A 26542-nucleotide genomic window follows, 5' to 3' on the forward strand; every position below is an offset into this window, starting at 1 on the left:
ATAACACGGTATCCCAAACAGATTTATAAAATAAAAGCTAAAGCATTAAACATCTCTACAACATTATCTATTGAACAAATTAGAAATTAAAACCTATAAAGTATCTGATAATTTTTAAAATTCTACATAAAGCTGGAGAAGTGTATGTTTTTTTATTATGTTAAAATATTTCTTAATCTTTTCTCCCACAAGACTGAAAAAAGGAATCTTTCTGCAGATATTTACAGAACAACTAAAATTTGTAAGTGCATTTATAAAAATACAAAACAAGATGAAGCAATTTCGGTTCAACAAGGAATACAGTGTAATACAGTATAATATACTGTATTGTATACTGTACTAATTTTAGGGTTTAACTGTAGTATAATACAGTAGTGCGAACAGCCAATAACAATGTCCGCTGTTGCCACTAGAGGGCGGTGTTCGCGGTTGCTGTGTTTTGCAGTTGCAGAGAAGTCTTGCTCTAGAGGAAGCTCGTTGGCGAAGGGGTTATAGGTTAAACTATACATATTGCATAGTGTAGTATAGTTACAGCATGTGATGTGTAGTGAACTGAGAAAGCGTAGAAAAAAACAGGGATTGGGCGTGTATATAGATGTAGTTTCTATGTTTTGTTAATTATAGACTGCTCGGCAAAACTCAAACCATGGTGAAGGAGCAGTTTAGGGAAACAGATGTGGCTAAAAAAATGTAAGTGTGAACCGCAAACTAACCGTCTGCAATTGAAGTAGCACGCATCAGAAATCTTCAGCAATTGATAAAAGTCGTATGAGTAGTATTTTGCACTCCTGTGTGTTTTATTAGGGTGTGAACTTTTCGGTTCAACGGTTCTGTCTGGAGCAGCAAACGTGACTACAACATAAAAGTGTTCTAATGTTAATAAATTACTTCTACTACAATATAGGTGTACAAATGAAGAGGTACAAAAATATTAACATGCAAGAACCTGTTCCGTGGCACTAATCTGTGTATTGTACCTCCATTTGTTGATTGACTACAACTTTACAACACTAGCCCGCAGAATCTAAGCTGAAAATATTATAGAAATCTTCATGTAGGGAAAAAATACAGTTTTTTATGTTTTTAAGAGACGTTAGAGAACATAGCTTATTTTCTAGTGCTTCGGAATCATTACTTAAGTTTTCTGCATGGACTAGGAAGTCTTATTTAAGAGTTTATTTATTCATGTGCTCTCTCTGCATTGCCATTTGTTGTGATGGCTATTGTAACAGATATCATTAATCCTCTCCTTTGGCATGCATGTGCACATTTTGTCTGTGGTAACATCCGGCTGTATTGCATACCTGCTCCCCTGAGGGCTGATCATTTAGAAAACCCTAAAACGTCAGCTGGACGTGCTTTGTTGCTCTCAAGCCTGGCCCCAGGTGAGTGTTTCACTCCTTCACCAAGCAGAAGGTGCGAAGCTGGATTGTTCACCCACTACTGGGGAACATGAGACAGGTTAGTCTTACCCTACTGATGCTGCTGCAATTGTAGTCCTGCTCAGTACTAGAGACACCCCAGGTTCAGACATTTGGTTGTCTGTGCTTGGCTGAGGAGTCAGTGGTGCGAAGCTCCCATCGGTGGGGAAGATGACAGAACGCCTCAGACTCAGAGTGACCCTTAAGTGGTACCCTGCAGCCACGAGGTTGCCCCCTTCCCCCCGAGTGGATGTGTGTTGTTCCTACCAGGGCTGTTTCAGTGCTTGTGTACGTGCCCTCCTGCCCCCAGAAAAGCCCTGCCGAAACAAGCGAATGTCTGGTTGGTTGCGTGCCTGCGTCGTGCTCACCTGTGTCTGTTGTTCGGCACGCTCCTGTCTAGAAGCCACATCTGTTTCGGGATGAAGTCCGCGGAGGAGATGCGGCAGCAGGCGCACATCCAGGTGGTCAGTAAGAACCTGTACAGCCAGGACACCAGCCACACGCCGCTGCTGTACGGTGTGCTGGATCACCGCATGGTAAGGCTGGGCGGGACCCCTCTGCAGCTCGCAGTACACCCAGCTTGCACGGCTCGAAGGGACAGACATCAGTATAAGCTGCATGTTTTGGGCTTTGGACTTCTTTCTTCGTGCCAATCAGTGCCCAGTTCCACAATGTTTTTTTCTTTTTCATTTTAAGGGCACGAGTGAAAAAGATCGGCCTTGTGAAACCTGTGGGAAGAATCTTGCTGACTGCTTAGGACATTATGGATACATTGACCTCGAGCTGCCCTGCTTCCATATTGGATATTTTAAAGCAATTATTGGGGTCCTTCAGGTGCGATTAATTCATTTCTTTTGCGGGATATCTCAGTTTGTAAAGGGTTGTGACCGATCAATGTGTACGGCACTTGAAATGTATTCCCGTGTAATGCATTTCCCTTAATATACCAAAAATGACAGAGTTATGAACATTGCAGTTTCCCCTGTGTACAGGAATGCAGAAGTTCCGTTTGGTGGCAAAAAGTTGTGACTAAATGTTTATTTAGCGAAGTTTATGTAATTGTATGTGAAGAGTGTTCAGCATTTAAGAAATGTAAAAATAGTGTGTCAAAACGACTTATGAATATATCAGTTCCATAAGTGTAAAAATAATTAAGTTTCTCAATATACAATGTTCACATTTATTCATACCTCAGACATATGTTGAAGATGTGCTGTAAGTGTAATTCTGTTGTTCTCAGTTTTCTGGTAGTATCGCAGAGCCTCAGAAAGTATGCCATCACTTATAGAAGCCATCCTAATTGCTACAGAATATTAAAGGAATCTGCTAATAGAAGCATATTATCTTGGGGAATGTTGGAGAATTGTCTGAAGAGCTGAGGTCCGATATTCACTCCTGCAACTCTCCTGATGGCTAAAAAATACAAATGGAACCCGGATTGAACTGTAATGGCCATTGTGAAGACTTTTGAGTCTACTGAGATGGTCGTCACTCCACCAGGAAGAGGATGTAGGAAAAATATACCTGAATGTGCAGTGAGGAATTTGTCTTGGGTGGATAATTCCCACACTAGGGCAACATCAAGGAATCTTCAGTTTCTCTGGTAACGTTGGGATATAGTATCAGAAAGACAGAATACCATGGCTATATGATGTGGTTGGATGGAACACAAATAGAGTTTCTAGGCATTTTCACTGGAATTATATTGAGCACAGGAAGATGAAGCTCATGTTAGGGAAAAAAAGGATGGCATTCTTTCTCTGAATAATAGAAATGGTTCAGCTTACGGGTTAATTTTTATCCTCTGGTCCTGGTGTCCTAGGGTGGGACTACAGAATGATTACAAAGATCAGCAAACATTGATGCCCTTTGTCGGGTTGTTCACAAATGGACTTACCAGTAGGATAACCATATAAAGTCTGCGTTATACTCAGTGACCTAATGGTTAAAGATCAGTGTTTGTGCTTCAGTGTTCATCACGGTAGGTATTAGAATGTTTGTGATATGAGCATAGATAGCAGGTCACTCTCATAGGCTGTGCAGGAGCCAGGAGGACCCAGAGAGATTCTGTAAGGAGGAGTGCTCAAGTATTACTCATGACGGGATTGCAAACCTACTAAAAGTGTACAGGAAGTGCCTGCCCAAGGTTATTGAAGCCAGACTTATCTACGGATCTACAGTATCCTGATTGGTGTAGTTATAAATGAGTTTGGCCATCATACATTAAAAATGTATGTGTAGTTAGAAAATGTTATTACTGTCATAAAATACACAATATACACTTGGATTTTCATGCTTAATCCACTTTTAGTTACTGACTTCTCTTAAATGATCCCACAGTCATCATTTAAACTTCTGTAGATATTTAAAAGTATCTTAGACATTTTGGAATCTGAAGTAGTTAAAAAAGAGTAATTAAAATATTGTACTTTTTACTAGATTTCTAAGGTTGCACCTAGTAATAAAGTTAAATGTTCCTGTGAATACCTATTTACAGTGACATTTCATGATCTGCTTGACTATTTTAAATGTATCATATTTTATTCTTTTCTGCTCTTGCTGTTTACTTATGGTTGTGACTTCCTAACAGATGATCTGCAAAACATGTTCCCATATCATGCTTTCTAAAGAGGAACGGAAGCAGTTTCTGGACGTCCTGAAAAGACCTGGTCTGCCCTACCTACAGAAAAGAGGACTAAAAAAGAAGATTTCAGAGAAATGCCGCAAAAGATCAGTCTGTTTGAACTGTTCAGCTTTTAATGGTGAGAATCAAAATGTCAGATTTTATTTTTGCTTCTTGGATCTAGTCTTTCCCTTTGCCAAAAACAGCTTGTGAAATACATGGTTAGAGCATCACAGGGAAAATCAAACTTAATTTAAGATCACATTATATACTTGAGCAAATCACCATGTACTTTCTTTACTCATGCACAGTGCTTTGTATTCCTTATCCTCTTTGTGCTAACTATTATTCCAGACTGAATGCCAGTCGTCAGCATTATAAGAGGTAGACTGTTACACTGTTACTCTCTTGCAGTACAACAGTCGCTCTGGATCATTCATGTATTTTTTCTTAGATCCATGTCAATTTGTTCTCTAAGAGTTTTAACAGCCAGTTAACTTACATGTTGTCTTTTTCAGTGTGGTAACATCTAGATTTGTGTTATTTGCAGGGCCAGTAAAAAAGTGTGGCTTGCTGAAGATTATCCATGAAAAGTACAAGACTACTAAGAAAGTGGTGGATCCAGTCGTCTCGGAATTTCTCCAGTCATTTGACATTGCGATAGAACACAATAAAGAAGTAGAGGCTCTACTGGCTAGGGCCCAGGTAAGTGGTAAGGCTAAAGAATAATTTTAGTAGGCTGGCAATGTCTATAGCCACAGTAGCTCGTTGGGGCAGAGCCCATCCTGCTTTCTGTATCATTAAGAGAGCTAGAGATCATGTGATATCCACCTGGATGGGATGCTAGTCCAGTGCAAAAATTACCCACCAGCAATGCTGGTCCTCACTTACTGGGGTAAAGCACCTCATTCACGGTACAGTATGACAGCAGTGGCCATAGAATGGACTTAAACCCACAGCCTGCCAGCTGCAAGTCCGGTGACGTACCCATGATTGTATACCTCCCCAAAATAATTTTACTATGTGCTTTTAATTTTTTTATACTATTCAGTTCTTATGAATAAGTTATCCATCTAATTGGTATTAAGGATGATAAATACAGCTGCCTGCTAAATATAGCTTCTCACACCAAAAAATTATCTTTCATCATTCCCTTTGAGTAGTGTCTTGGGCATAATTTAAGCCTGTGATCACTGGGTTCAAAATGAACTTTGTACTGCAAGAACTGCTAGCCTTTTCTCTCATAAAGCCTTATTGTGTTTGACTTTTCTAGGCCACGTAGAACCTGTCACTTCACAACGTGCTGTATGTGTTCAATAACTGGATTGTGTATCTGATTAATAATATCTCTGATGTGTTCATTGCGTAGGAAAACCTGAATCCTCTGGTGGTGCTAAACCTTTTAAAGAGAATCCCCTCGGAAGACGTCCCTCTGCTGCTGATGAACCCAGAGGCCGGGAAGCCTGCGGACATGATCCTGACCCGCCTGCTTGTCCCGCCTCTGTGCATCAGGCCCTCAGTCGTCAGCGACCTGAAGTCGGGCACCAACGAGGACGACCTGACCATGAAGCTGACGGAGATCATTTTTCTCAACGACGTCATTAAAAAGGTGGAGACTTAAAGACTGGTAACGGCGTTTCGATCCACATGTCGGGCAGTACAGGGGGTCCCCATTATAGGTCACCTTGCTCTAAGTTGTTTCACACTCACGGGGTCGATTAATTGAGGAAATCAACTAAACAGATCCCCGTACTTATGTTTTTTTGGTGGTTTGTGGATTATTCTGCTCCAGAAATTTGTCGACAGTGCTGTTGCACACAACTCAGGTTCTGAATTGTTGGGGCGTAACATTAAAGTTGGGTTCTTACCAACATGCACTATGTTACAGATCCAACCAAGAGACTAAAGTGTGTTCGCAGACTTTAAAATGCATGAACAGTGTGAGGGAAATCTAACCTGAAGAAGCAATTGACTATTGATTTCGACACGACCAAAGTTCAAAAGAATTTGATGGCGATATCTATATCTGTTTCTTAGGGGTTATAACGGGTTATAGGTACATTAAACGTATACATACCCATGTCTGAACTGTGTGTTTAGAACACATCTCAACCTAGTTACATTTTTCCTTATAATGTATAATATTTATTCCTTTGAGTCATTTCACTATAAGTTACTTATTTAGGAACTTAATCTGGACTTATAACTAAGCTTTGTACAATTGGTTGCTGCAAGTAAAACACAATCTATTTTATGGTCTCTTACCTGAGTCTTTTCCATTAATTCCTATGGTACAAGGATCCTGCTTTAAGGCATGTGGGCAAGGTTTACACTCTTACAGTCCCAAATCATCCATATTTACACTGTTGTTGGGGGGGGTGAGTCACATTTATATGTCATTTTGCTATATGTCACAACATTCTGGTCTCTAACCTCCTAACGGGGACCACCTGTACCACATAAACATAGTGTTTGAGAGGACCCAGCAAGCACAGTAGCTGTTTAGTGTCTTGTACTTAAATACTTGAGCTGATTTAGGACATTTAGATGCTCTGTAACAAATTCTTGCTAAAAGACAAGGATCCAATGGGACATGTCTAAAACATTTGAGGTTCTTAAATCTTCTATGTTTGGATTTAAGTGTCTTAGTGTTGAATAAAGGATTAATTTGCTATAAGTAAGTGGCATAGTAGTATGACCGTGAGTGACGTATAATCTGTCTAACTTCCTTAAGAAAATCTGGTGCTCTTCTTTCTGTCCCAAACAGCATCGCATGTCAGGAGCGAAGACTCAGATGATCATGGAGGACTGGGACTTCCTGCAGCTGCAGTGTGCTCTGTACATCAACAGTGAGCTGTCGGGCATCCCGCTCAACATGGCGCCCAAAAAATGGACTAGAGGCTTTGTGCAGAGGCTCAAGGGAAAGCAAGGTCTGGAAATTCATTTGAGATCTTTTTTTGATAGTATAGAATGGCATTGAGTCACATAATATTCTTACAGTATGTATGTATTTGAAGTGTTTTTTAAGATAACGAGACAACGGTTCAAAGTCCTCAAAGTCAGCCCTCCGGATAAACCGGAGGGCAGAGGTGGAAACTAAGTGGAAGTAAAATTTAAATTGAGAGAGAACGCGCTTCTTTCCACAAATGGCAGTTTTGGAGTATATTTTTCTTTCACGAAATGACTAGTTGAGATCCTTGGATCAATTGGAGAAAACAGGCTAGATGGGCTGAATGGCCTCCATTCCTTTGTAAACTTTCATATAATTTATATTAATATCGTTCCAGTTTATGCCGATAGAATAGACTTCTTTCTTATGCGTATGTCTCTGAAGCCAGAGCTACACTGCTTCTCTTTGTGCTGTCCGCTCGCGTAGTGTTAAATGCACCGCTGGTGATCCACACTGACTGTCTCTGAAGCATGGCCTGTTTCAATAACACAAGCTCCTCCGCTTCTCCGCTATTTATTTCTTGTCAACACTACAGCATGGATACTGTCAAAATGGTGGTGTTTGTACAATCATGTCACTTGCATCACATCTGACCCTTGTTTTCAGAATTTGATTAAAAGGTCTTCTCATGCTGGTGGTGAAAATGTTCTAGTATAAAGCATTTAGAAGTAAAATATATCAAAGTGTGTTTTGCTTTTCTGCTAGAACGCTTTCCTAAATTGCTTTAAAATGCACAAAGAATAAAGAGGATTTTGATATTTTAGAGCAATTTTCAAGGTCTAGCTGAATTTTTGTCTGTTAATTGTGGACCTATCAATCAAACCTCATATTTAACTTGATCATCCTGGGACATTGGCCCCAGTTATATATCCTGAGATGACAAATGTCAATATTAAATTTGTGTTCTTTGTGTGTTAACTTTTGCAGGGCGATTTAGAGGAAATTTGTCTGGTAAGAGAGTGGATTTCTCTGGACGAACGGTCATTTCTCCCGATCCAAATCTTCGTATTGACGAAGTTGCTGTGCCTGTTCATGTTGCCAAGATACTCACTTACCCAGAGAAGGTAAACCCTTTGACTTCCTTTGGCAAGGGATTTGTGTCTGCAGAGGTTTGGACTGTCAGACTCGAGGAAACTCAATAAATAAACTGTTTGTGTTCTGGTCCAGGTGAACAAAGCCAACATTGACATGCTGAGAAAACTAGTTCGAAATGGGCCTGATGTTCATCCAGGAGCTAACTTTATTCAACAGCGCCACACCAACATGAAAAGGTGTGCGTCTGTGAGAGTATCAACAAGCTCAAGCTATATTTTATTTTTTGGGGGGGAGGCGTTGTAAAATGTAGACTCCTTGAAAAATTCATGCAAAGGACTAATACTTTTATTACATTAATTTTATGTGCAATATATTTATGTGCAGCTTTTTTTTCTCAGGTGAAATTTATTTTCCGTAGTTTGTGAAAAGCAGCTGAATCAGGTTGTTGTCTGTCTCCCAATGACTGTACAATGTGAAGAAGAAAGGGGATGGGATTTGTACCATCATGTCCCTCGTGTCAGTTCTGACCCCTGTTTTCAGATCAACTCTAACTATCCATTCAGTCCTCTTTGTAAGACGTGTATTGCCTTCTGGTCAACTTTTATTGGTTGAGCTCTTTACTTTTTTTATGTACTGATACATCTACAAAAATATTCATTCAAATATTCAAGCTTTTTTGTGCTGAAAAGGTGAAGAAGTCTCTTTTTTGGACTTGTTTAGTTAATAGCGATTCCTCTCTTTGCCAGGTTTCTGAAGTACGGTAACCGTGAGAAGATAGCCCAGGAGCTCAAGTATGGAGACACTGTGGAGCGACACATGATAGACGGAGACATTGTGCTATTCAACAGGCAGCCTTCCCTGCACAAGCTCAGCATCATGGCCCATATTGTTAGTTTGTAGAATTGTTTCCGTCTTTTTTTTTTTCTGGTAGGGACCGTCCAAGACAATTCTCGAAACCTAGGAGCCACAGTCAGTTCTGTGTTTAGCTCTGGTCATGTTTCAGTCTTTATTTCATTGGCTTTTCTTCCACACAACTGTCCCTTTACAGGCAGAAGTCAACTCTAGGTCTTGTCGAGTCTGCAGGAACTTCATAGTTGGTTAAAGACAAACGCCCGAAACTTGGAATGGCATTTGGAAAATTGTCCCATCTCTCTTCCATAGGCAAGAGTGAAGCCTCACAGAACGTTCCGGTTTAATGAGTGTGTGTGCACGCCCTACAACGCCGACTTTGATGGAGATGAGATGAATCTTCATCTTCCTCAGACTGAGGAAGCCAAAGCAGAAGCTCTTGTCCTCATGGGGGTAGGTGTCATTACAGGAAAAGTGGAACATTAACCATGATACACAAGGAATGTTTAGCAATGTGTTTTCTGGACGATGGCGTAATATGCCATTATGTTTCACAGAGAGATTTTCACTTGATAAACTTGTGTTTTTGCAGACAAAAGCCAACCTTGTGACTCCAAGAAATGGAGAACCTCTCATTGCTGCTATCCAGGACTTTCTGACAGGTCAGTTTTTTTGGCAGTGTTGGATCACTAAAGTGTAATTATACAATCATACAATCACATAATGTTTGTGCGATAAAGTATTTTTAATAAACTCTGGGATCGAGGTCTCAAACTCCTTCCTTTCCACCTTTTTAGGGCCCTGTGTCGTCTGGTTTGAAACAAGCATTCAATTAACTGCATGATTGTTATTCTTTGGACAGTTCTTATAAAAGTTCTGTAGATGACTAACCTTAAGTGAAAGTTGAGAGTTATCAATTGGAAATGACTAAGAAAAATCCTGTACATGTTTAGGAATATAGATAGGTTAATTGACTAATCTCTCAAATTCTTTGAGGCAAATTCTGATTTAAGATTGAAATCTATCTTGTTTGTAATATCAGTAGTGATTTGCTTGGGACAGTGATGTGTGTATGGGGTGGGAAGGTGAGGGCGTGTCTTGTGTTTTAGATGTATGCAAGGCTGTTGTAAGATGAAAGAGATTGAGAAACACCGCACTAGGCACTGAAGTGTCTATTTCCAGCATGTCTCCACCAGGGGGCTGCCATGAGCTGTGTTCTCAGTGACATTGATAAATATAACTGTCTCATGTGTTTTTACTGCCAGAGATTTAACCGTGACTAACACCTTTTACCCTTTTTCCTTTACCAGGCGCTTACCTCCTCACCCTGAAAGACACTTTCTTTGATAGATCAAAAGCCTGCCAGATAGTTGCTTCTGTCCTTGTTGGGAAGGATGAAAAGATAAAGGTTTGCCTACCCCCCCCTGCAATCTTAAAGGTAAATGAATGAATAGCAACACATTCTAGATTTATTTTGGTGCTGTTAGTCTTTGTGTTATCAAGGTGTATTTCTTTTAAGAGCCTTTTGCCATTAACTAGCTTGCTGTCAATTCTAGCCCATAACTCTCTGGACTGGGAAGCAGATCTTCAGCCTTATTCTGAAGCCTGGGAAGAGCTGTCCTGTGAAGGCTAATCTGCGGACCAAGGGCAAGCAGTACTGTGGCCGAGGGGAGGATCTCTGTTCCAATGACTCCTGTACGTGCAACAGAATACACATGAAAATGTTAAAAGAGTTTTGTAATATCTGCTGCTTAAGGTGAAGCTAAGCTGTGGCTCAATGGGTCGTAAGATGAGAAGAGAAAAGTAGTATAGCCAGCTGCCATGTCCGTACAAGCTTGCTCTGCAGTGCTGCAGCTGGAGTGCCCACGACAAGCTTACTATGCCTTTTCCTAACCTGGATTAAACCCTGAGTTTAACCCACCCACAATTAACAAGCCTGATTGCCAGCATGCACTGGGTAGAAACGTCAGAGAAACACTGTACAATATCCACTTATCGCTACACTTACTGTTTTCTATGGATTTGTTGTTGTTTTATGCTACTCTGACCAGATCTGATTATAAGTCACTTTCCATCTGCCAGATAAATAAGTAGAAATGTAAGAACAATACATCTCTAATGAATGTGGATTTCATTTGCTGGACTATTGGTTTCATTTCTTGGTTAAGAAAGACATTGTTAGTTTTGTTTTGGTAACAATATAAGGATCCAGAGAAACAAATTTAGTTAAGGAGCATTTCAGGGGAAAACAAATCTTTTGCACAGAGAGAGGTGGAGGAGTCAGGACAGCCTCAGTAACCAGGCTGCCCAAGCTTTGACTCTGTGAGATCCCATCAAGAGCCACTTAGTAGATGTCTTAGACATTTAATCTTCTAGCAAGCCACTGAACATCTCATTTGTAACTTTTCTAATAAGCTTAAGTTCTCATTTAATCGCATGGGTGGTCAAGCATGCAATCAGCCCTCTAAAATCTGATTTATTTCTCTGGCAGTTGTGGTGATTCAGAACAGCGAGCTGATGTGTGGCAGCATGGACAAGGGCACTCTGGGCTCGGGATCGAAGAACAATATCTTTTACATCCTTCTGAGGGACTGGGGACAGATGGAAGCAGCCAACGCCATGTCCCGGCTGGCCAGACTCGCTCCTGTCTATCTGTGTACGTTGAGGCCAGTTAAAGCTTTTTATTACCTTTTGTTTAAAATATTGTGACCTCTTCCCTGACAGTGCTGTGCACACATTAAATTACAGTATCTGTTTAACGAGACAAGCACAACTGTACATGAAGGGTGTTGTTGGATTGACATAAAGCTGGATCAGACACTGTTTTGAAGTGGTTGATGGTTTCTGCAGTATAATACAGCTTTTAAATTTTTTCCAAGTTTAAGCAAAGTAAGAGGCCCCTCTCTGAGTATCATGTGTTCATGTATCATGTGTTCACACACAAGAAAAAGTTTCAATTTTTTGTTTAGCAAACCGTGGGTTCTCTATTGGTATTGGCGATGTGACCCCTGGCCAGGGCCTTCTCAAAGCTAAGCACGAACTCCTGGAAGCGGGTTACAAGAAGTGCGATGAGTACATCGAAGCTCTCAACACGGGAAAGCTGCAGCAGCAGCCTGGCTGCACAGCCGAGGAGACGCTGGAGGTGAGCACCAGAGAGCATAGTGACCAGTTTTCCTCAGGGGTGAATTGTCTATTGCTGAAGGCCCTGCCTGTCTCATGGGGTCCTTTTGGTTTGAGCCATTAAAAAAAAAAAATAGTTCTCCTTCTTTCCATGAGACATCACCCGCATTACTTGGAGCAACTTAGACCTGGGCGTTTGTCAGTCTGTTTATGTCAGTCTATGATAAAATGGATGAAAGGTATCTTGGTAGTTTGTTTCCTTTTGTGCATTTACTCATTAATGCAGACCAGGTAGTCAGACGGTTTCATCAAAGCCTTGGAATGAATTGTTGGCCCGTCCTGTTGCAGGCCCTTATCCTGAAGGAGCTGTCAGTGATCAGAGACCACGCTGGCAGTGCCTGCCTGAGGGAACTGGACAAAAGCAACAGCCCTCTTATTATGGCTCTGTGTGGATCAAAAGGTGAATTTGACAGTTTAGAGATTTTTTTACAGGTTAAAGCAGGTAACTGATGAGTCAGAATCAGTATATCAATCTTATTAACATTTCATTGAGCGTTTGGAATTTTGATGCCAGAATTGACCCAAATCAGTTTCAGAAATATTGATTTCACATGAAAATGCAGTGTGATATTTACATCAGATACTTTCAGTGCCTTTTAAAGATAGCCATTTACCAATACGGCATCTTTTGAGTCGGAATGAGTAGATGAACAGTGTAATTTACCTGCTTAAGGGCTTGGGCATAATTCAACATTTGTTCAGTCTGTTGAGCCGGGTGGATGAAAGGGGGGAAAAAAAGGGTTTTTTCACATATAAATGTTAAGTGTGGATTTTGTTATTTTTTTTTCCCCAAAGGGTCTTTCATCAACATCTCCCAGATGATTGCCTGTGTGGGGCAGCAGGCCATCAGTGGGTCCCGGGTCCCAGATGGATTTGAGAACAGGTCCCTGCCTCACTTTGAAAAGCACTCCAAAGTAAGTCCCAGCAACAGTCTGTGCGATGATAGTTTTGTCTCTTCTGTGGAGTATCTGTGCCAGCAAGAACAAAGCAAAAACCTTTGTCAAGAGTCGTGACGAGTTGCCTCCTCAAGCGCACAGATATGCTGGGAACCGTCATTTAATTTAGTTTGTGAGTTATGAGCATGCCATGGGCATCTTTCCCTACAGGTTTTTCATCTTGAAGAGTTTTTGGTAACGTTCTGTGGGCTGTCAGCAAAGGCTAACCTGACCTTTTTTTGTGATGAATACGGCGAGTTGGACTGAATGAGTGCTTTGGTCTAAGATTCTGAACTTGAAAATAATGAGCTTGCAGATTGTGATCTGACATGAAGCGCAAGCTGGTTGAAAGTTAATTTGTGAAAAAAGAAATGAAATCCGTTTGCACCTCTTGGAGTAAGTTAAAAGGCTGGCGTTAACAGACTGCTGGTAGGGGGACAAGGATGTGAAAAACGATTCCAGTTCATGAATTACTTGACAGTGCATTAGTGGTGCACTAATGTGGTGAGATGTGAATTAAGGCTAGAAAGAAAGGGTTTATTCTTTGTTTCACTCTTAGCATCAGTGAATTGGTGCAGGAGGTGTTTGTCAGTTCCCCGAGACGTTTAAATGACGTTTTTCCCTGTTTCATAGCTCCCGGCTGCGAAGGGTTTTGTGGCCGACAGTTTCTACTCGGGCCTGACGCCGACCGAGTTCTTCTTCCACACCATGGCTGGCCGCGAGGGCCTGGTGGACACCGCTGTCAAGACTGCCGAGACCGGGTACATGCAGGTAGGTAGCAGCGGGCCGCCGCCCAAGAGCCATTTTTTGGAGCCGCGCACCCGCAGTGACGTCGGGGTGACCCTTTCCGTTCGGTGTCCTCGCAGAGGCGTCTGGTGAAATCGCTGGAGGATCTCTGTTCTCAGTATGACCTCACCGTGCGGAGCTCCACAGGCGACATCATTCAGTTTATCTACGGGGGCGACGGACTGGATCCGGCTGCAATGGAGGGCAAAGACGAGCCTTTGGAGTTCAAGAGGGTGCTGGATAACATCAGAGTAAGTCAATACTGTTTCAGGTAAAACGAAACCTTAGCGTGTTTCTGTATCCACACGACCCCCCTGCATCTCTGTCACTTGTTGCCAGCCATCATAAGGACAATGTTCATGACTATAGATCATACAGAGAACGGAAAATGGAAGAGACAGCCAGGCCATGTGCAGCTACACTCTGTAATGCCGTATATTATATCACTGTTGTTGCATATTGTTATTTTGGCTCTAATAGTAATAAAGAGCAACTTGGCAGATGAGATGAAACAACACATGGAAATTTAACTTTAGAGTGAAGAACTTTGTGTTAATTATTAAAATAAGTTTTTAATAGTCCTCAGTATTAAATATCGAGGGTGGTGCGGTGGCTAAGGATCTGCTCCTGTGTCTGGTAGGCTGCCAGTTCATATCCCGTGCCCGACAGAGGAATCCTACTCTGTTGAGCCCCCGAGCAAGGCCCTTAACCCAAACTGCTCTAGGAGTGCCGTATAAATGGCTGATCCCAAGCTTCTCTCCCTGTCTGTTTGTTTCATGGAGAGCAAGTTGGAGTATGCGAAAAGACTTCCCAATACAAGAAATTGTACATGGCCAATAAATTGATCTTAATCTTAATCTAGTCAAGTGTAATTCACCTCTTTGCTGATAAATGGTGCTGTAGCCTAGATTCCAACATTCCTCCTTTCTGTTTTGTTCAGCCTGCATGGCCAGATTCTCTGTTTCCCCATTGAAATAAATGGGTTTTCATTACCTTCTGATTCATGACTGGGCAAACACCTGACTTACAGAGATTTTTACAGGCAGATAGCAAATCACTGTACTGAGCTAGAAGAGGCTACTTATGAAAGACTTAGGCATTTATATTAAAACGTCTTCTAGCTAATGTGGGGGAGCAGTTAAAAGACATTATAAGGATATGCGTTTAAAAGTGTGATGTTGGAATTTTACAGTGGACCTCATTTAAAAATATTGTGTTCAATTCTGGTTACCCTGTAACAAATATTAAAAAGGGAACCTGATATACATGTGCAAAATCTTTAAAGGCACTGAGATCATCAGTGACACTTGAACCAGAGAACATAAGTGGAAACTGATGTGAAACTGTTGGAAGGACAGGAGGCAATTAAATGGTCATGGGAGTGTGGAACTTGCTGCCCGAATATGGCCGAAGACAAAACCCTGACTTCTTTCCAGAAAAGGCTGTTCAAGATCCTTCAATTAGTTGCCTAGAAGTGAATGAATTCGATTAGCTATTATTTCTAGTCACTTATAACCTTTAAACTTGAAAAATGGAAAGTGTTATTACGTAAAATCATATTTCCTGAAAATGTTAACAAAGAAACACATTTTTTACATCAAATACAGTTTTATTACCACACATAATATAAATGCTCCCTAACTATGTCAGTTTTATTCAATGCCAAAAGCAATGAGTATTTAGTTTTGGTAATACAATGGACTCATTTCTATCCATATACACATATCCTTGTTTCATGTTCTCCAGAATTTAACCATTATTTGTGAGGTCTAAGAATGTATTTTAAAATTCACATCATCAAAAACCAAAACAAACAGAGTTCCATGTTACAGTTGATTTCATTTTTGGTCTGTGGGACAATAATTTCATTTGCAAGCCTCAAGACTTGAATAACAACTGTGGACACTGTAGCTTTTTGAGAAGCATAGTTTATTGCTTGTGACTCCGGTTTATTTCCCCAGGCTGTATATAACTGTCCAGATCAACCAGCCCTCAGCAAGAATGAACTGGTTTTAACTGCAGAGTCTATTATGAAGAGGAGTGATTTTGCATGCTGTCAGGACAGCTACCTGGAGGTGAGTTTCTTGTGTGCAGCACAATGGACTGTACTCAGCCATCAGGTCAATAAGGAACCTTAGAACACCTCTAGCCGCTCAAGGGTATATATAATTTTTCCTGTGTGCTCTTTAGACATCCGATTAAATTTGTCAAGTTTAATCATCTTACTAATTTTAAGTGCACACCTGCGGTAGTTCCTAAAACTACAGTCGCAACTTCCTTCGGTGACGGTGCTGTATTTTCTCTATCTTCTGTTGAAATAATCAGTTAGTCTTCCTTATAGACTACTGCGGCTCAGTCGGTATTTTTTTTTCTCCTGCATTTGAAGTTTATTAGATGTTGCAGGAAAACACTAGCATATTGTACATCGCTCTTGGCTTCAAGGTGATTTATCTGATTATTTTGAAATAAGAACTACGAACTGTAAGAACTAATCAGAAATTACATGCTTGCCTGAGCACACATAGGAAAAAGAAATGAGGAAGTGTGGCTGGTACTGAAGTATTAATGTCAGACAGTAGCAATGTTATACATATATTTCCACATATGTATATATTCAGCCTGCTATAGTTGGGTACACGTACAGTATGCATGGCAGATTAATCTGTCAGTTTACTCCCATAACAAATAAGCTACTTCAGTTCATACCAGTGTTCATTTGAACACTGACTCACAATAGATTGGCCAGTTTTAGTGCTGCAGAGGATCTGAATTTATTACCCACGCCTACAGGTGGTTGATTATGGTCGTTAGAATATCTGTATTCATGTATGGCAAATGCTGCAAGGAGCGGCCTTGAAGTTTAACCACATTGAATTAATAATGAAAACACAAACTTGATTTCAGGAGTTAGATGAGCTTATCATGTTAAGGAATCTGACTGTTTTTGAGACATCTTTGTATAGACTTATTGGATCTTATGAAATCAGTATGTTTTTATGAATGTATATATACATATTTTCTGTAGATATTATGATGGAAGTCAGTTATGCATAACTACAAGCCCTAGAATCTACCCTTATCAAACAGAACAGTGATATCCTACCTGTGACTTTTCTTATGTTCTTAAGCCCTTTTATCACCTCCTTAATTAAACCTCAGCCGTGTTCACTGGGGAAGCTAGTTTTTCAGCAGTTTGTTTTAAACGTGTGCCTGTTGATTACAGTGTTGATCTGTAATCAGCAGCTCTTAATCATGTTAAAGGATTTTTGTTATTTACATAAAACTTGAGAATAACCTGGCTTTCGTGTACAGATGATCTTATTGCCTGTTTTAAGGAAAGCCCAAGATGTCTGCCTGAAGAGACCTCTTGTGGGCAATGCTAACCAGTGGGGAATTGTGAGGGATCGGTCCTGAGAGGGGTTGTTACTCAATAACATCAGCAGCGGATCAGCTGATGCAGGGGTCTCAAACACAGCGTCTTCTTAGTGTTTGAGGGCTTAGTGTCTTTTAGGTTTTGTTGCAGCCTGGGTTGTCAGTTTAATGTTTTTGCCCTTTATTTTGTAAAACATTAATTTTGATAAAGATAAAGTTACCTATAAATCACCTTGGAACCTTGTTATAAGCATTGCAATTTTGCAGTCAATTAAATAATTAGATCAAATGTATAACTGAGATCTCAGGGTGTACCAAAAACCAAAAGACACCAGGAGTTTGAAGCCCTTCTTCGGATGCATTACTGCAGTCTTTCTATACATTGTCTATATTAAACATTAAACTTACCCCTTTGTTTAAAACCTACTTTAGAGATTTAAAAAAAACTGTATTCATATGAGTCCAATTAAGCTGATCATAAATAAATGATCAAAACTGGCAGCTGAAATGAGAATTGTTGAAGACATGTTTGTCCACACAAGAACCTTCTTTTTTAATGGCCTTTTCCCATTTTTTATTTGAAGGATTTAACTGAAACAGGTTTTGCAAAGTATTTTGAGGTACTGTTTCGAGCATGCCTTGAGTGTGCTGCAAGTTTGTTTGTCATCACATCTTCCCAACAGCTGTTTTGTGTGCACAGCTGATCAATTTTATCCACTACATGCTTGAAAAAGTTACTGCTTACTTACATGTGGATGAGTCTTTGCCTTGCAGGCTTTGACCTTTTATTCTAGCAGACTAATCATTTAAACACTGAAAGACATTGTGAAAATGTTGCTTTCTTTTGCTGAAAACTGAAGGCCATGTAACTTATTGTTACATCTAAAGATTTCAGAATTTGGAGCTACCTAGGTATTAATAAGATTAATGTGTGTGCCCTGCAGTTGTACAAGTAATTGCTTTGATCAACTGAATATTTTTTGCACACATTTTACATTAACAACAGACTTTGTAGTTTGTTACGTTTTTGCACATTTGGTACATTAATGTAAACTAATGTTCTGAATTTTGCAAAGTTGCATACCTTGAAATTGGTTGAAAAAGAGTTGATGTTGTTTTTTTAAAAGAAAAGTTGAATTAAATAGTCATCTTTTTACTTTTGTCCAATTTAAGGAAATCAAAAAGTTCATCAAGAACATGTCAGAAAAAATCAAGAAAACCAGGGACAAGTATGGCATCAACGACAACGGTACAACGGAGGTAATTTTTCACTGCGCTGAATCATGTGACTGTTGTATCCATCACCTGTCATGCTTCTTACCATTCTGATTTTTTCAAAGCCAAAAGTTCTGTACCAGCTAGACCGGATCACACCGACCCAACTGGAGAAGTTCTTGGAGACATGCAGAGACAAGTACATGAGGTAAACGGCAGTGATGTCTGCCTTTCCAGCTTAACTTATCAAAAAAATGTTACCTTCAGAAGAACTGGAGCAAAAACAAAGTATCTCAAGGTACCAAATGTTTCTACAGATATTACATTGAGGGGCACCCCTGAATGAGTAACTAATGCAAAGTGGAAAAATGTCAGAGATGTTTTGCTTGAAATGGCATTTTGTAGTTTGTAAGTGGGTGTCTGGGGGCATTATCTGAAAACTGATCCCGATGGAGAGCTTGCAGGGCAGGAGGGACTGACGGCGCCTTGTCTCCCTGTCCAGGGCCCAGATGGAGCCAGGATCAGCAGTGGGAGCACTGTGTGCCCAGAGCATCGGAGAGCCCGGCACGCAGATGACCCTGAAGACCTTCCACTTCGCCGGGGTTGCCTCCATGAACATCACTCTGGGGGTTCCCCGGATCAAGGAGATCATCAACGCCTCCAAAAACATCAGGTGAACTGACAGAAGCTGCAGAGGATTTTTCATCTCAAAAAGAGCAGTGAGGTGATGTGACCTCATGATGGAGATGTTGACCTCAATGTCTGTCTGCTTCTTAATACCTGCAGCGCAGTGCAGAAAGTAACCCTGGTGTAGTCCACAGATCTGCCGTGACAATGACGAGAGCTTGCCATTTTAAACGTTAAAACTAACATTGGAACATAATAGAAAAGCTGAATGGCTAACTTTGTTAATTTGGCAACTCTTTGTAAAAAAAAATTTAAATACATGGTTTGGTCAATAATGTGTTGGATAAAAGGACTTCTTTGGGGGGATGTATTTACAGTACCCCCATTATAACGGCGCACTTGGACATGGATGACGATGCTGACTTTGCACGCCTTGTGAAGGGAAGGATTGAGAAAACCCTTCTTGGAGAGGTAGTTTAAAAATTCTTGAATTTGTTCAGTTGGCAAGGAAAATCTTATTTTGATTCTCGGAAATTCAGAATCTACTGACGTAGGAGATCTTAAAGTCGGTTCCTGAAGCCCAGTGTCTTCTGGGTTTTGTTCCATCCCAGTTCTCAGTTATGTATTTGGTCCAATTATTTAATTAACTGCATAGCTGTAATAAATCTAGATAGGTTCGAAGGTGGTTTATATGTAGCTGCTCTTCAACATACATTTTATGAGTTATCTGTAGTAAAAAGCCTTAAGACGTCTATCTTGATCAAAGAAAATAATTAGGTTTGACTACTCACGTTGGAACAAAAACTAGAAGACACTAAGCTCTGTAGGGACTGAGTTTGAGAACTCTGTTATAGAATCTTTATATATGCGATATTTAATAGATTGTTGTTTGCTGAAATTGATATTTAGTTTGAAAGTCTACATTTCTTTCAGTTTTGCTTTCTGAATACTTCATTTCTGTCTTTACTTTCTTTGGGTTGAAGTGCGATGTTTTTATACATTTTGGACCAGATGCTCTGAATCTCTGTTATCTTGTATTCTTTTAAAACAATTAAACAGGTATTTCTTATTTTCTTCACAGATTTCAGAATACATTGAAGAAGTCTTTCTTCCTGATGACTGCTTTATTCTTGTGAAGCTCTCTCTGGAAAGAATCAGGCTTCTTAGATTAGAGGTGGGTGGGAATGATTTAAGACATCTTTGTTTGCCTGAATGCTAAACAGTGAAACACTCTGCTCAGTTAGTTTATGTTGAAGGCATTTTCCCACCTGCTGTCATCAGAATCGTGTCCTTGGTATGTTTGTTCAGAGTTCAGGCGTTGATGTATTGCTTTGAATGTAAAGTTAAGGGTAAACCTTCATGAGCATACCTTAGTTAAAAACCTTTAATCTTTCTTAAATTGTTTAATAAATTAGAAGTCCAGGCATTGAAACAGACAATGAGCAGCATTGACTGGTGTAAAGACGGGAAAGCTATGTATTGGTACAGGTTCACTGAGAAGAAAAAGCTGTCAATACATTTGAGAAGTACTTCTAATGGAAGCTACTGTGCTTTAACAATGCAGCTCCTGTGATGCTTTCTGCCAGTCTGTAGCCATTTAATCTGGAGTTCATAAATGTCCCTTGAGCAATCAATATCAATAGAGGTGGTTCGCCACATTTTCTTTTTGCTTTTCTCAAACCTGGAATGGAATATGGTTTTGGTGCAGAAGAACCCATCAAGAGAGTGTTTACCAAAGTGCTCCCACACTTGAATACTCGCTGTGTGTTAACCAAATACACAACCTTCTGCCAACAAAGTGTGTCAAAACATTTTAGTAGCTGGAAACCCTACAGGCAGAGAGAGTGTTAGACATCTTTGAGGTGAGGGACAACTCTTCTGCCAGCTTCATCTGTGTCTGTGTTCTTCACAGGTCAATGCTGAAACCGTGAGATACTCTATCTGCATGTCCAAGCTGAGAGTGAAGCCTGGAGACATTGCTGTCCATGGAGAGGCTGTTGTCTGTGTGTCACCTAGGGAAAACAGCAAGAGCTCCATGTATTATGTTTTGCAGTCCTTGAAAGAAGAGTTACCAAAGGTAATTATAAAAATAAAGTAAAATGAAAGTATGTTTCTTTTTACTTTTATCATATTGTTTTCATTTACAGTGGATCCGTCTTCTTGTCTATGCATTTGTTTTTTTGTTTAGAGAAATACAAATGCTCCGTACCGAACTCTATAAATATGTTAAGACCTAAGGTCCTTATTCACATTTAAAAAGGTATATTTCATCTATAAACTCATTATTGGATAGGAGGCACTTATCGCGTAAGATTTTTTTTTAAATGAGGTGCTAAGTCACTTCCAATGCCTTCCATTGAGTTTAAGTCCTTTTCAGTTACTGGTTTACTTAAAAGCTTTAATGTTATGCATCCTGGGAGAAAAAGCCACCATTGTGTTACAAACAGAAATGACATGTTCAGTTCATTGCACATCCAAGCATTTTGCAAGTGCTTTAAAAAAAATCCGGTACGGGTGTTTCCAGTAGAAATTGTAAAAGGTCTATTACTGGTGGATTTTTTCTGCAGTGTTGCAACATGGTGTTCTGGTGGAAGTGGAAGTGCTGGACGTTTCCTCTGAAAATTCTGGAGACCCAGAGATTTTGTTAATAACACACGCTGGAATGCTCTCTGTACACATCAGTCAGTGATGTCGGGTGCTCATTAATGTGTTCTTGCCAGTTGTCTCATTTTTATGATCTAACGCAATGTCCAGTTCTCAGGAGAAGTCTCTCTTGTGCTTTCTGCTGGCAGATTGTGGTCCAGGGTATTCCTGAGGTCTCCAGGGCAGTCATTCATATTGACGAGCAGAGTGGGAAGGAGAAGTACAAGCTTCTGGTGGAAGGTGACAACCTGCGCGCTGTCATGGCAACACATGGCGTTAAAGGGACTAGAACAACTTCTAACAACACCTATGAGGTAGGCCATTTGGGTGTCACACTTGGCACTTTCCTCGATTTTGGTGGGGTTCTGACTCAGTTACATCAGGAGCACACAGGACACAGACCTCTAAAGCCTTTCCTGGTCAGAGAAATCCTCAGAACTGGGAGAACTTGCTAAACTTGCAGCTCAGTTCCTAACATAACCTCAATGAAGGGGATCTGGGCAGAAGAATAGGATGAAGTTGGACTACAGAAATTTTGGCTCCTTTTGCAATAACTCGAGTGCATTTTGTCTGCATTTAAAACGTAACCTTTGAGGTTTTCTGGTACTCAAGCTCCAAGTATTTTGTACTTTTCTAAAAGGGTTTTAGTCTGATACAGAAGTACACAATTTTGTTTTATTTGAATATTTTTCCCTTAGTTTTGGATTTTATTCTTATAAAACAATATTCAGTAGGGTGGGGGTTTCTAAACCGTGGTCCTGGAGAGCCCCAGTCTGCTTTGCATATATATGTCACTCTGACTCACCTGTTTAGCAGGTATTTTGTTGAATTAAAGGAATTCAGTCCTTTGAAAATGTAATTACTTTTTTTTCATTCTGAAATCTTTCTTAATGTCTTTTAAAATATCGCCACTTGCTGTTAAATTGCTCCAGGTCTTTAGAAACTGATGATTTAATGCTAGACAGAAGTCTTCAGAGACAAGTCTGTAGCATGAAATGCTTCTTAGATATTCAGTTTTGGCTTGGACAAAGAAATTCCCTTATGTTTTTCGTTGTCCAGATATTAAAAAGTGATGAGATTCTACCACCATTGATAGAAACACAAGTAATCTACTCTGAGTCATAGTTTTTGATCTTGTAATCTTGTTTGTTGAAGGTTGAGAAAACATTGGGCATTGAAGCAGCAAGGTCAACGATCATCAATGAGATTCAGTACACCATGGTGAACCATGGGATGAGCATCGACAGGAGACATGTGATGCTGCTTGCAGACCTCATGTCTTACAAGGTTTGTGTCTGCAGGAGGCTGCTGCTCTTGTCTTGGATCAGCAGAGCTTTTGAGATGAGATAAAATAAGATCTCTTTAATGACGATATAATAATTTCTTGTATTAGGAATTTGTCTTTTCACATACCCCAGCTTGCTCTCCATGAGACGCACAGACAGGGAGAGAAGCTTGGGGTCAGAGCACAGGGTCAGCCATTTATACAGCACCCCTAGAGCAGTTGGGGTTAAGGGCCTTGCTCAGGGGCCCAACTGTTGAGTAGGATTCCTCTGCCAGCTGCACGATTTGACCCGACAACCTTCCAGCCACAGGCGCAGATCCTTAGCCACAGAGCCACCGCTCCACCCCATGGTAAACATCCAACTCAAATTATAAGCAATTATAATCATCTGTCTTTGCTGTAAGACTGCTCTAAAACAAAAATGCAGCTGTCTGTTTTATATTAAGAACTCATTGGGGAACATGAAAAGTTAATTATATTTTAAATACGGAGCAGATTGGTTTGTTGATTGTTTGAGTTGTTTTGTTCCTTGGGATGACAAGGGATACTGAACTCAAGTCGTGTGATTTCCATAAATTTCCAGGTGCTCGGTGTTTGATGTTTGAGTTGTTAAAACTGAAATGGGTGGATTAGAAATTGAATCATGTTTAGCCATTCCAAAGACATGGTTTTATTTAACAGAAGAAGAAAAAAGATTGAACAATGGCACAATAAAGGAGTAAAGATCGCTGTACATCTTAGTGTAGCGAATTGTGCTTGGAGAATAAGATGATCTGTTTTAACAATCGGCAGACGAGTCCAGAGAAACCAGGAAAGAGGGACAGCTGACCTGACAGGTTCATCCCATGTAAGGTGTAACTGCAGTTCAGAAGAATGGCTGTAGTCTGCCATCTTCTGCAGGCCAGAGACCCACAGTGGAGGAGCAGAGAGAGCAGTAGATGTGTTTAAGGGCTGTTTCGCTCTTGACAGCCGTGAAGGAAGACGGTGTGTGGAGGTGTCATAGAGAGCTTTAAGCTGACTGTGGCACATGGACAGATTTGTTTTCCCATTCTGGCCATGGGCAGATGTTTCTCCTGACTTGAACCTTAGGAAAGGAAGGTGGCCATTAGGACACCTGCGGACCCCACTTTACAGATCCACTGTGTGTCTGCTGACAGGATTGTGTAAATGTCAGGGAGGTCACACTGATCTCTGATTTTATAGTGTTTCAGTTTTGATACTGTCACAATTCATTCTGAAACTTTGCCTGCATTTTTGTTCACGTTTTCTGTGATTTTAATCAATATTTGTTTAGACCCATTGTACCCAAGTATTTTATTTTGCTCATTAGTGCGTATATTCATGATCAATGATTGTTTTTCCGGATAAGCACTTTGTTGTTGTCAGGGGTCAAGAGGTCAGTACGTTATTCTTATAATTTCCCAGAGTTGTAGGTCTTGGACTTTGATCAATTTCTTTAAATAACCTCTAGGGTGAAATCTTAGGAATCACGCGCTTTGGTCTGGCCAAAATGAAGGAGAGTGTTTTGATGTTGGCATCCTTTGAAAAGACTGCAGATCACCTTTTTGATGCTGCATACTTTGGACAAAAGGACTCCGTATGTGGTGAGTATTTTCATCTTTCTGTAACACAATGTGTCCAATCTTTTAGTACTTTTCTCTAACTTTGTGATTTAACTAGTGAGAAATAAACTCCGAACATATTGCAGTATGGAAGTCTTAAATAGATCCTTTCCAAAGAAGTGTAATTTAGGAAAACTGAAGACTTTATATAGGAAAAAAACTGTCACCTAAAAGTTCCTAAAAAAGTCCTAAAAATTGTTAGCTGCATCATACTTTTTATTTTAAGACTAGCTTTTATGTTTTTATTTTACTGAGAGCCTTTAGCTTAAGGTGTAGCAGTGGCAGTATTTACACTGCAGCCATTCAGTCTACAGTGTGATTAAATTGCTGTTCTTTTCTATTGACATAACAGACTTTTGTGGTTAATAATCATGAATTTTTCTTCTGCATTGGTAATAGCAGTTTTATTCACATAAAGTGAAATTGAAAGTTTACAAAATTCAGAATCATTGGTGTCTGTAACTCAGTCATAATCTGATAATAAAAACAGCATTTTCCTATGTACTTCAGTCTGCACTCGTAGTAGTCAGTTGTGTGATGGTCTTGATTGCTTAATGGCTGAACTAAATTAAATACCCGTTTACTTGTACCACAGGTGTATCAGAATGTATTATCATGGGAATCCCAATGAACATTGGAACAGGACTTTTCAAACTTCTGCACAAAGCTGAGAAGGACTCAAGTCCACCTAGGAGACCCCTGCTTTTCGATAACAGTGAATTCCACATTCCCATCATAACGTAGCAGCACTGACATGGATTGTGTCAGATCTGTCTTGCTGATGGCCTGAAACTGTTTCTCAATCCTGGCAGTGAGAACAATATCCAGAAATAATGCCAAACCTTCATACTTGAAAAATGTGGGTGGGAGCGGATTATCTTTTGAAAGAAGATCACTTTTCATGAGAACCTCATGAGTGCCAATTTTATGTTGCTAAGATTTAACCATAGTGATTGAGCTGTCACTAAATACTGCTTTTCATTTCATATATCAGTGGCTGTTTCTGTCTACCACATAAGGAAAATGAATTGTTTACAGTAGGTTGTTTTTCTTCAAGAACAAACATCAGCTTTCTCAGGTCTGTCACTGTCTCGTAAAGAATGAACCATTGGCAACAATTCAAATTAGGGGTTAAGTAAATATAATTGTTTCTTTTAAAATAAAGAACTCAGAAATCCTGGTAGACAGAAGAGTTTAAAATAATTTTGGGATTAAGTTTAATGAATAAAAATTCATTTACGTTAGATTTCGTTTATGAGAATTCTACCAATGTCTGAACGAGCAGGTGTTCACATTTGGCAAAAGCCTGTGTAATGATGTGACTGTTTTTTTTTTTTGCACACTTTCTTCTCAGAAAGTAACAAGACAATTGAAGAAGTCAGCTGGTTGTATAATCAGGACTTCAGTGTCTGTTTTGATTCCCACTGTCCAGGTTACTTAGTATTAGCTTGATCTGCCAAGACATGTCTTCGCATGGTTCCCGGATAGAATCCGCTCTCTTCATTCTTTTCTTCTCTTTCCCATCTTGGACATTCACTACTCTTTTCTGGATAAGAGTTATCTGTGTCCATCTCATCTACAACATCCTGGAGTCTAAACACGTTGGATTTGCTGTGCTCGGTTCTTTTTAGTTTGCTCTTGTTTTCACAATGTTAGAACAAATGAATATAATGAAGTACGAAGATGTGAAATATTGGCACTCTGTGTGCAGTTGACGAGCTTTAATGAAATCAAGAATTTTTTTTTCTTTATGTCACAAACTAAGATGACAAAAATAATGCTAGGCAACCTGCTGAGTCTGCCAAATACCTGTAGTTTACTGTATATATTTTCCAGTGTATTGGTTGTGAATAAAATTATCTAAAGTGTGTGCCTTTAATTAATGAAGTCTGTGAAGTGATATATAAATGCTTATGTTATACCTGGCTGGACACATATTTTGGAAATGTGGTATCACATAAGGTTCAAAAGCATTTCAGTGTGAACGTTCTAAGATGAA

At 40.0% G+C, this 26542-nt stretch overlaps 1 protein-coding gene across 2 annotated transcripts; it reads left to right on the forward strand.

Annotated features, from left to right (window-relative positions):
• The first annotated feature begins 488 nt into the window (after nt 1-488).
• On the forward strand, nt 489-26422 carry polr3a (polymerase (RNA) III (DNA directed) polypeptide A). 2 transcript variants are annotated; one of them, XM_088634628.1, is made up of 32 exons: nt 489-690; nt 1822-1957; nt 2118-2255; nt 4012-4183; nt 4595-4749; nt 5414-5653; nt 6812-6974; nt 7922-8058; nt 8162-8265; nt 8776-8917; nt 9191-9331; nt 9471-9540; nt 10189-10316; nt 10435-10573; nt 11370-11534; nt 11848-12020; nt 12347-12458; nt 12854-12972; nt 13627-13764; nt 13860-14030; nt 15741-15854; nt 17736-17771; nt 18325-18411; nt 18492-18574; nt 18869-19039; nt 19371-19464; nt 20075-20167; nt 20906-21070; nt 21786-21950; nt 22792-22923; nt 24393-24525; nt 25139-26422. In XM_088634628.1, the coding sequence occupies exons 1-32, from the start codon at nt 647-649 to the stop codon at nt 25285-25287; spliced, it is 4209 nt and encodes a 1402-aa protein (XP_088490754.1). In that variant the 5' UTR covers nt 489-646; the 3' UTR covers nt 25288-26422. The 2 variants fall into 2 exon arrangements, with proteins under 2 accessions (XP_088490754.1, XP_088490755.1); XM_088634629.1 differs by lacking the exon at nt 17736-17771 and having other exon boundaries at nt 490-690.
• Nucleotides 26423-26542: the final 120 nt, after the last annotated feature.

Source organism: Lepisosteus platostomus, chromosome 6 (assembly GCF_059453375.1).
Source record: "Lepisosteus platostomus isolate fLepPlt1 chromosome 6, fLepPlt1.hap1, whole genome shotgun sequence".
Lineage (NCBI taxonomy): Eukaryota > Metazoa > Chordata > Actinopteri > Semionotiformes > Lepisosteidae > Lepisosteus > Lepisosteus platostomus.

Coding starts and splice junctions, on each gene's coding strand:
- polr3a (XM_088634628.1), top strand. CDS start 647: ATGGTGAAGGAGCAGTTTAGGGAAACAGATGTGGCTAAAAAAAT. Junction 2,256..4,011: donor CAATTATTGGGGTCCTTCAG/GTGCGATTAATT, acceptor ACTTCCTAACAG/ATGATCTGCAAAACATGTTC. Junction 15,855..17,735: donor GTCAGGACAGCTACCTGGAG/GTGAGTTTCTTG, acceptor TTTTATTTGAAG/GATTTAACTGAAACAGGTTT.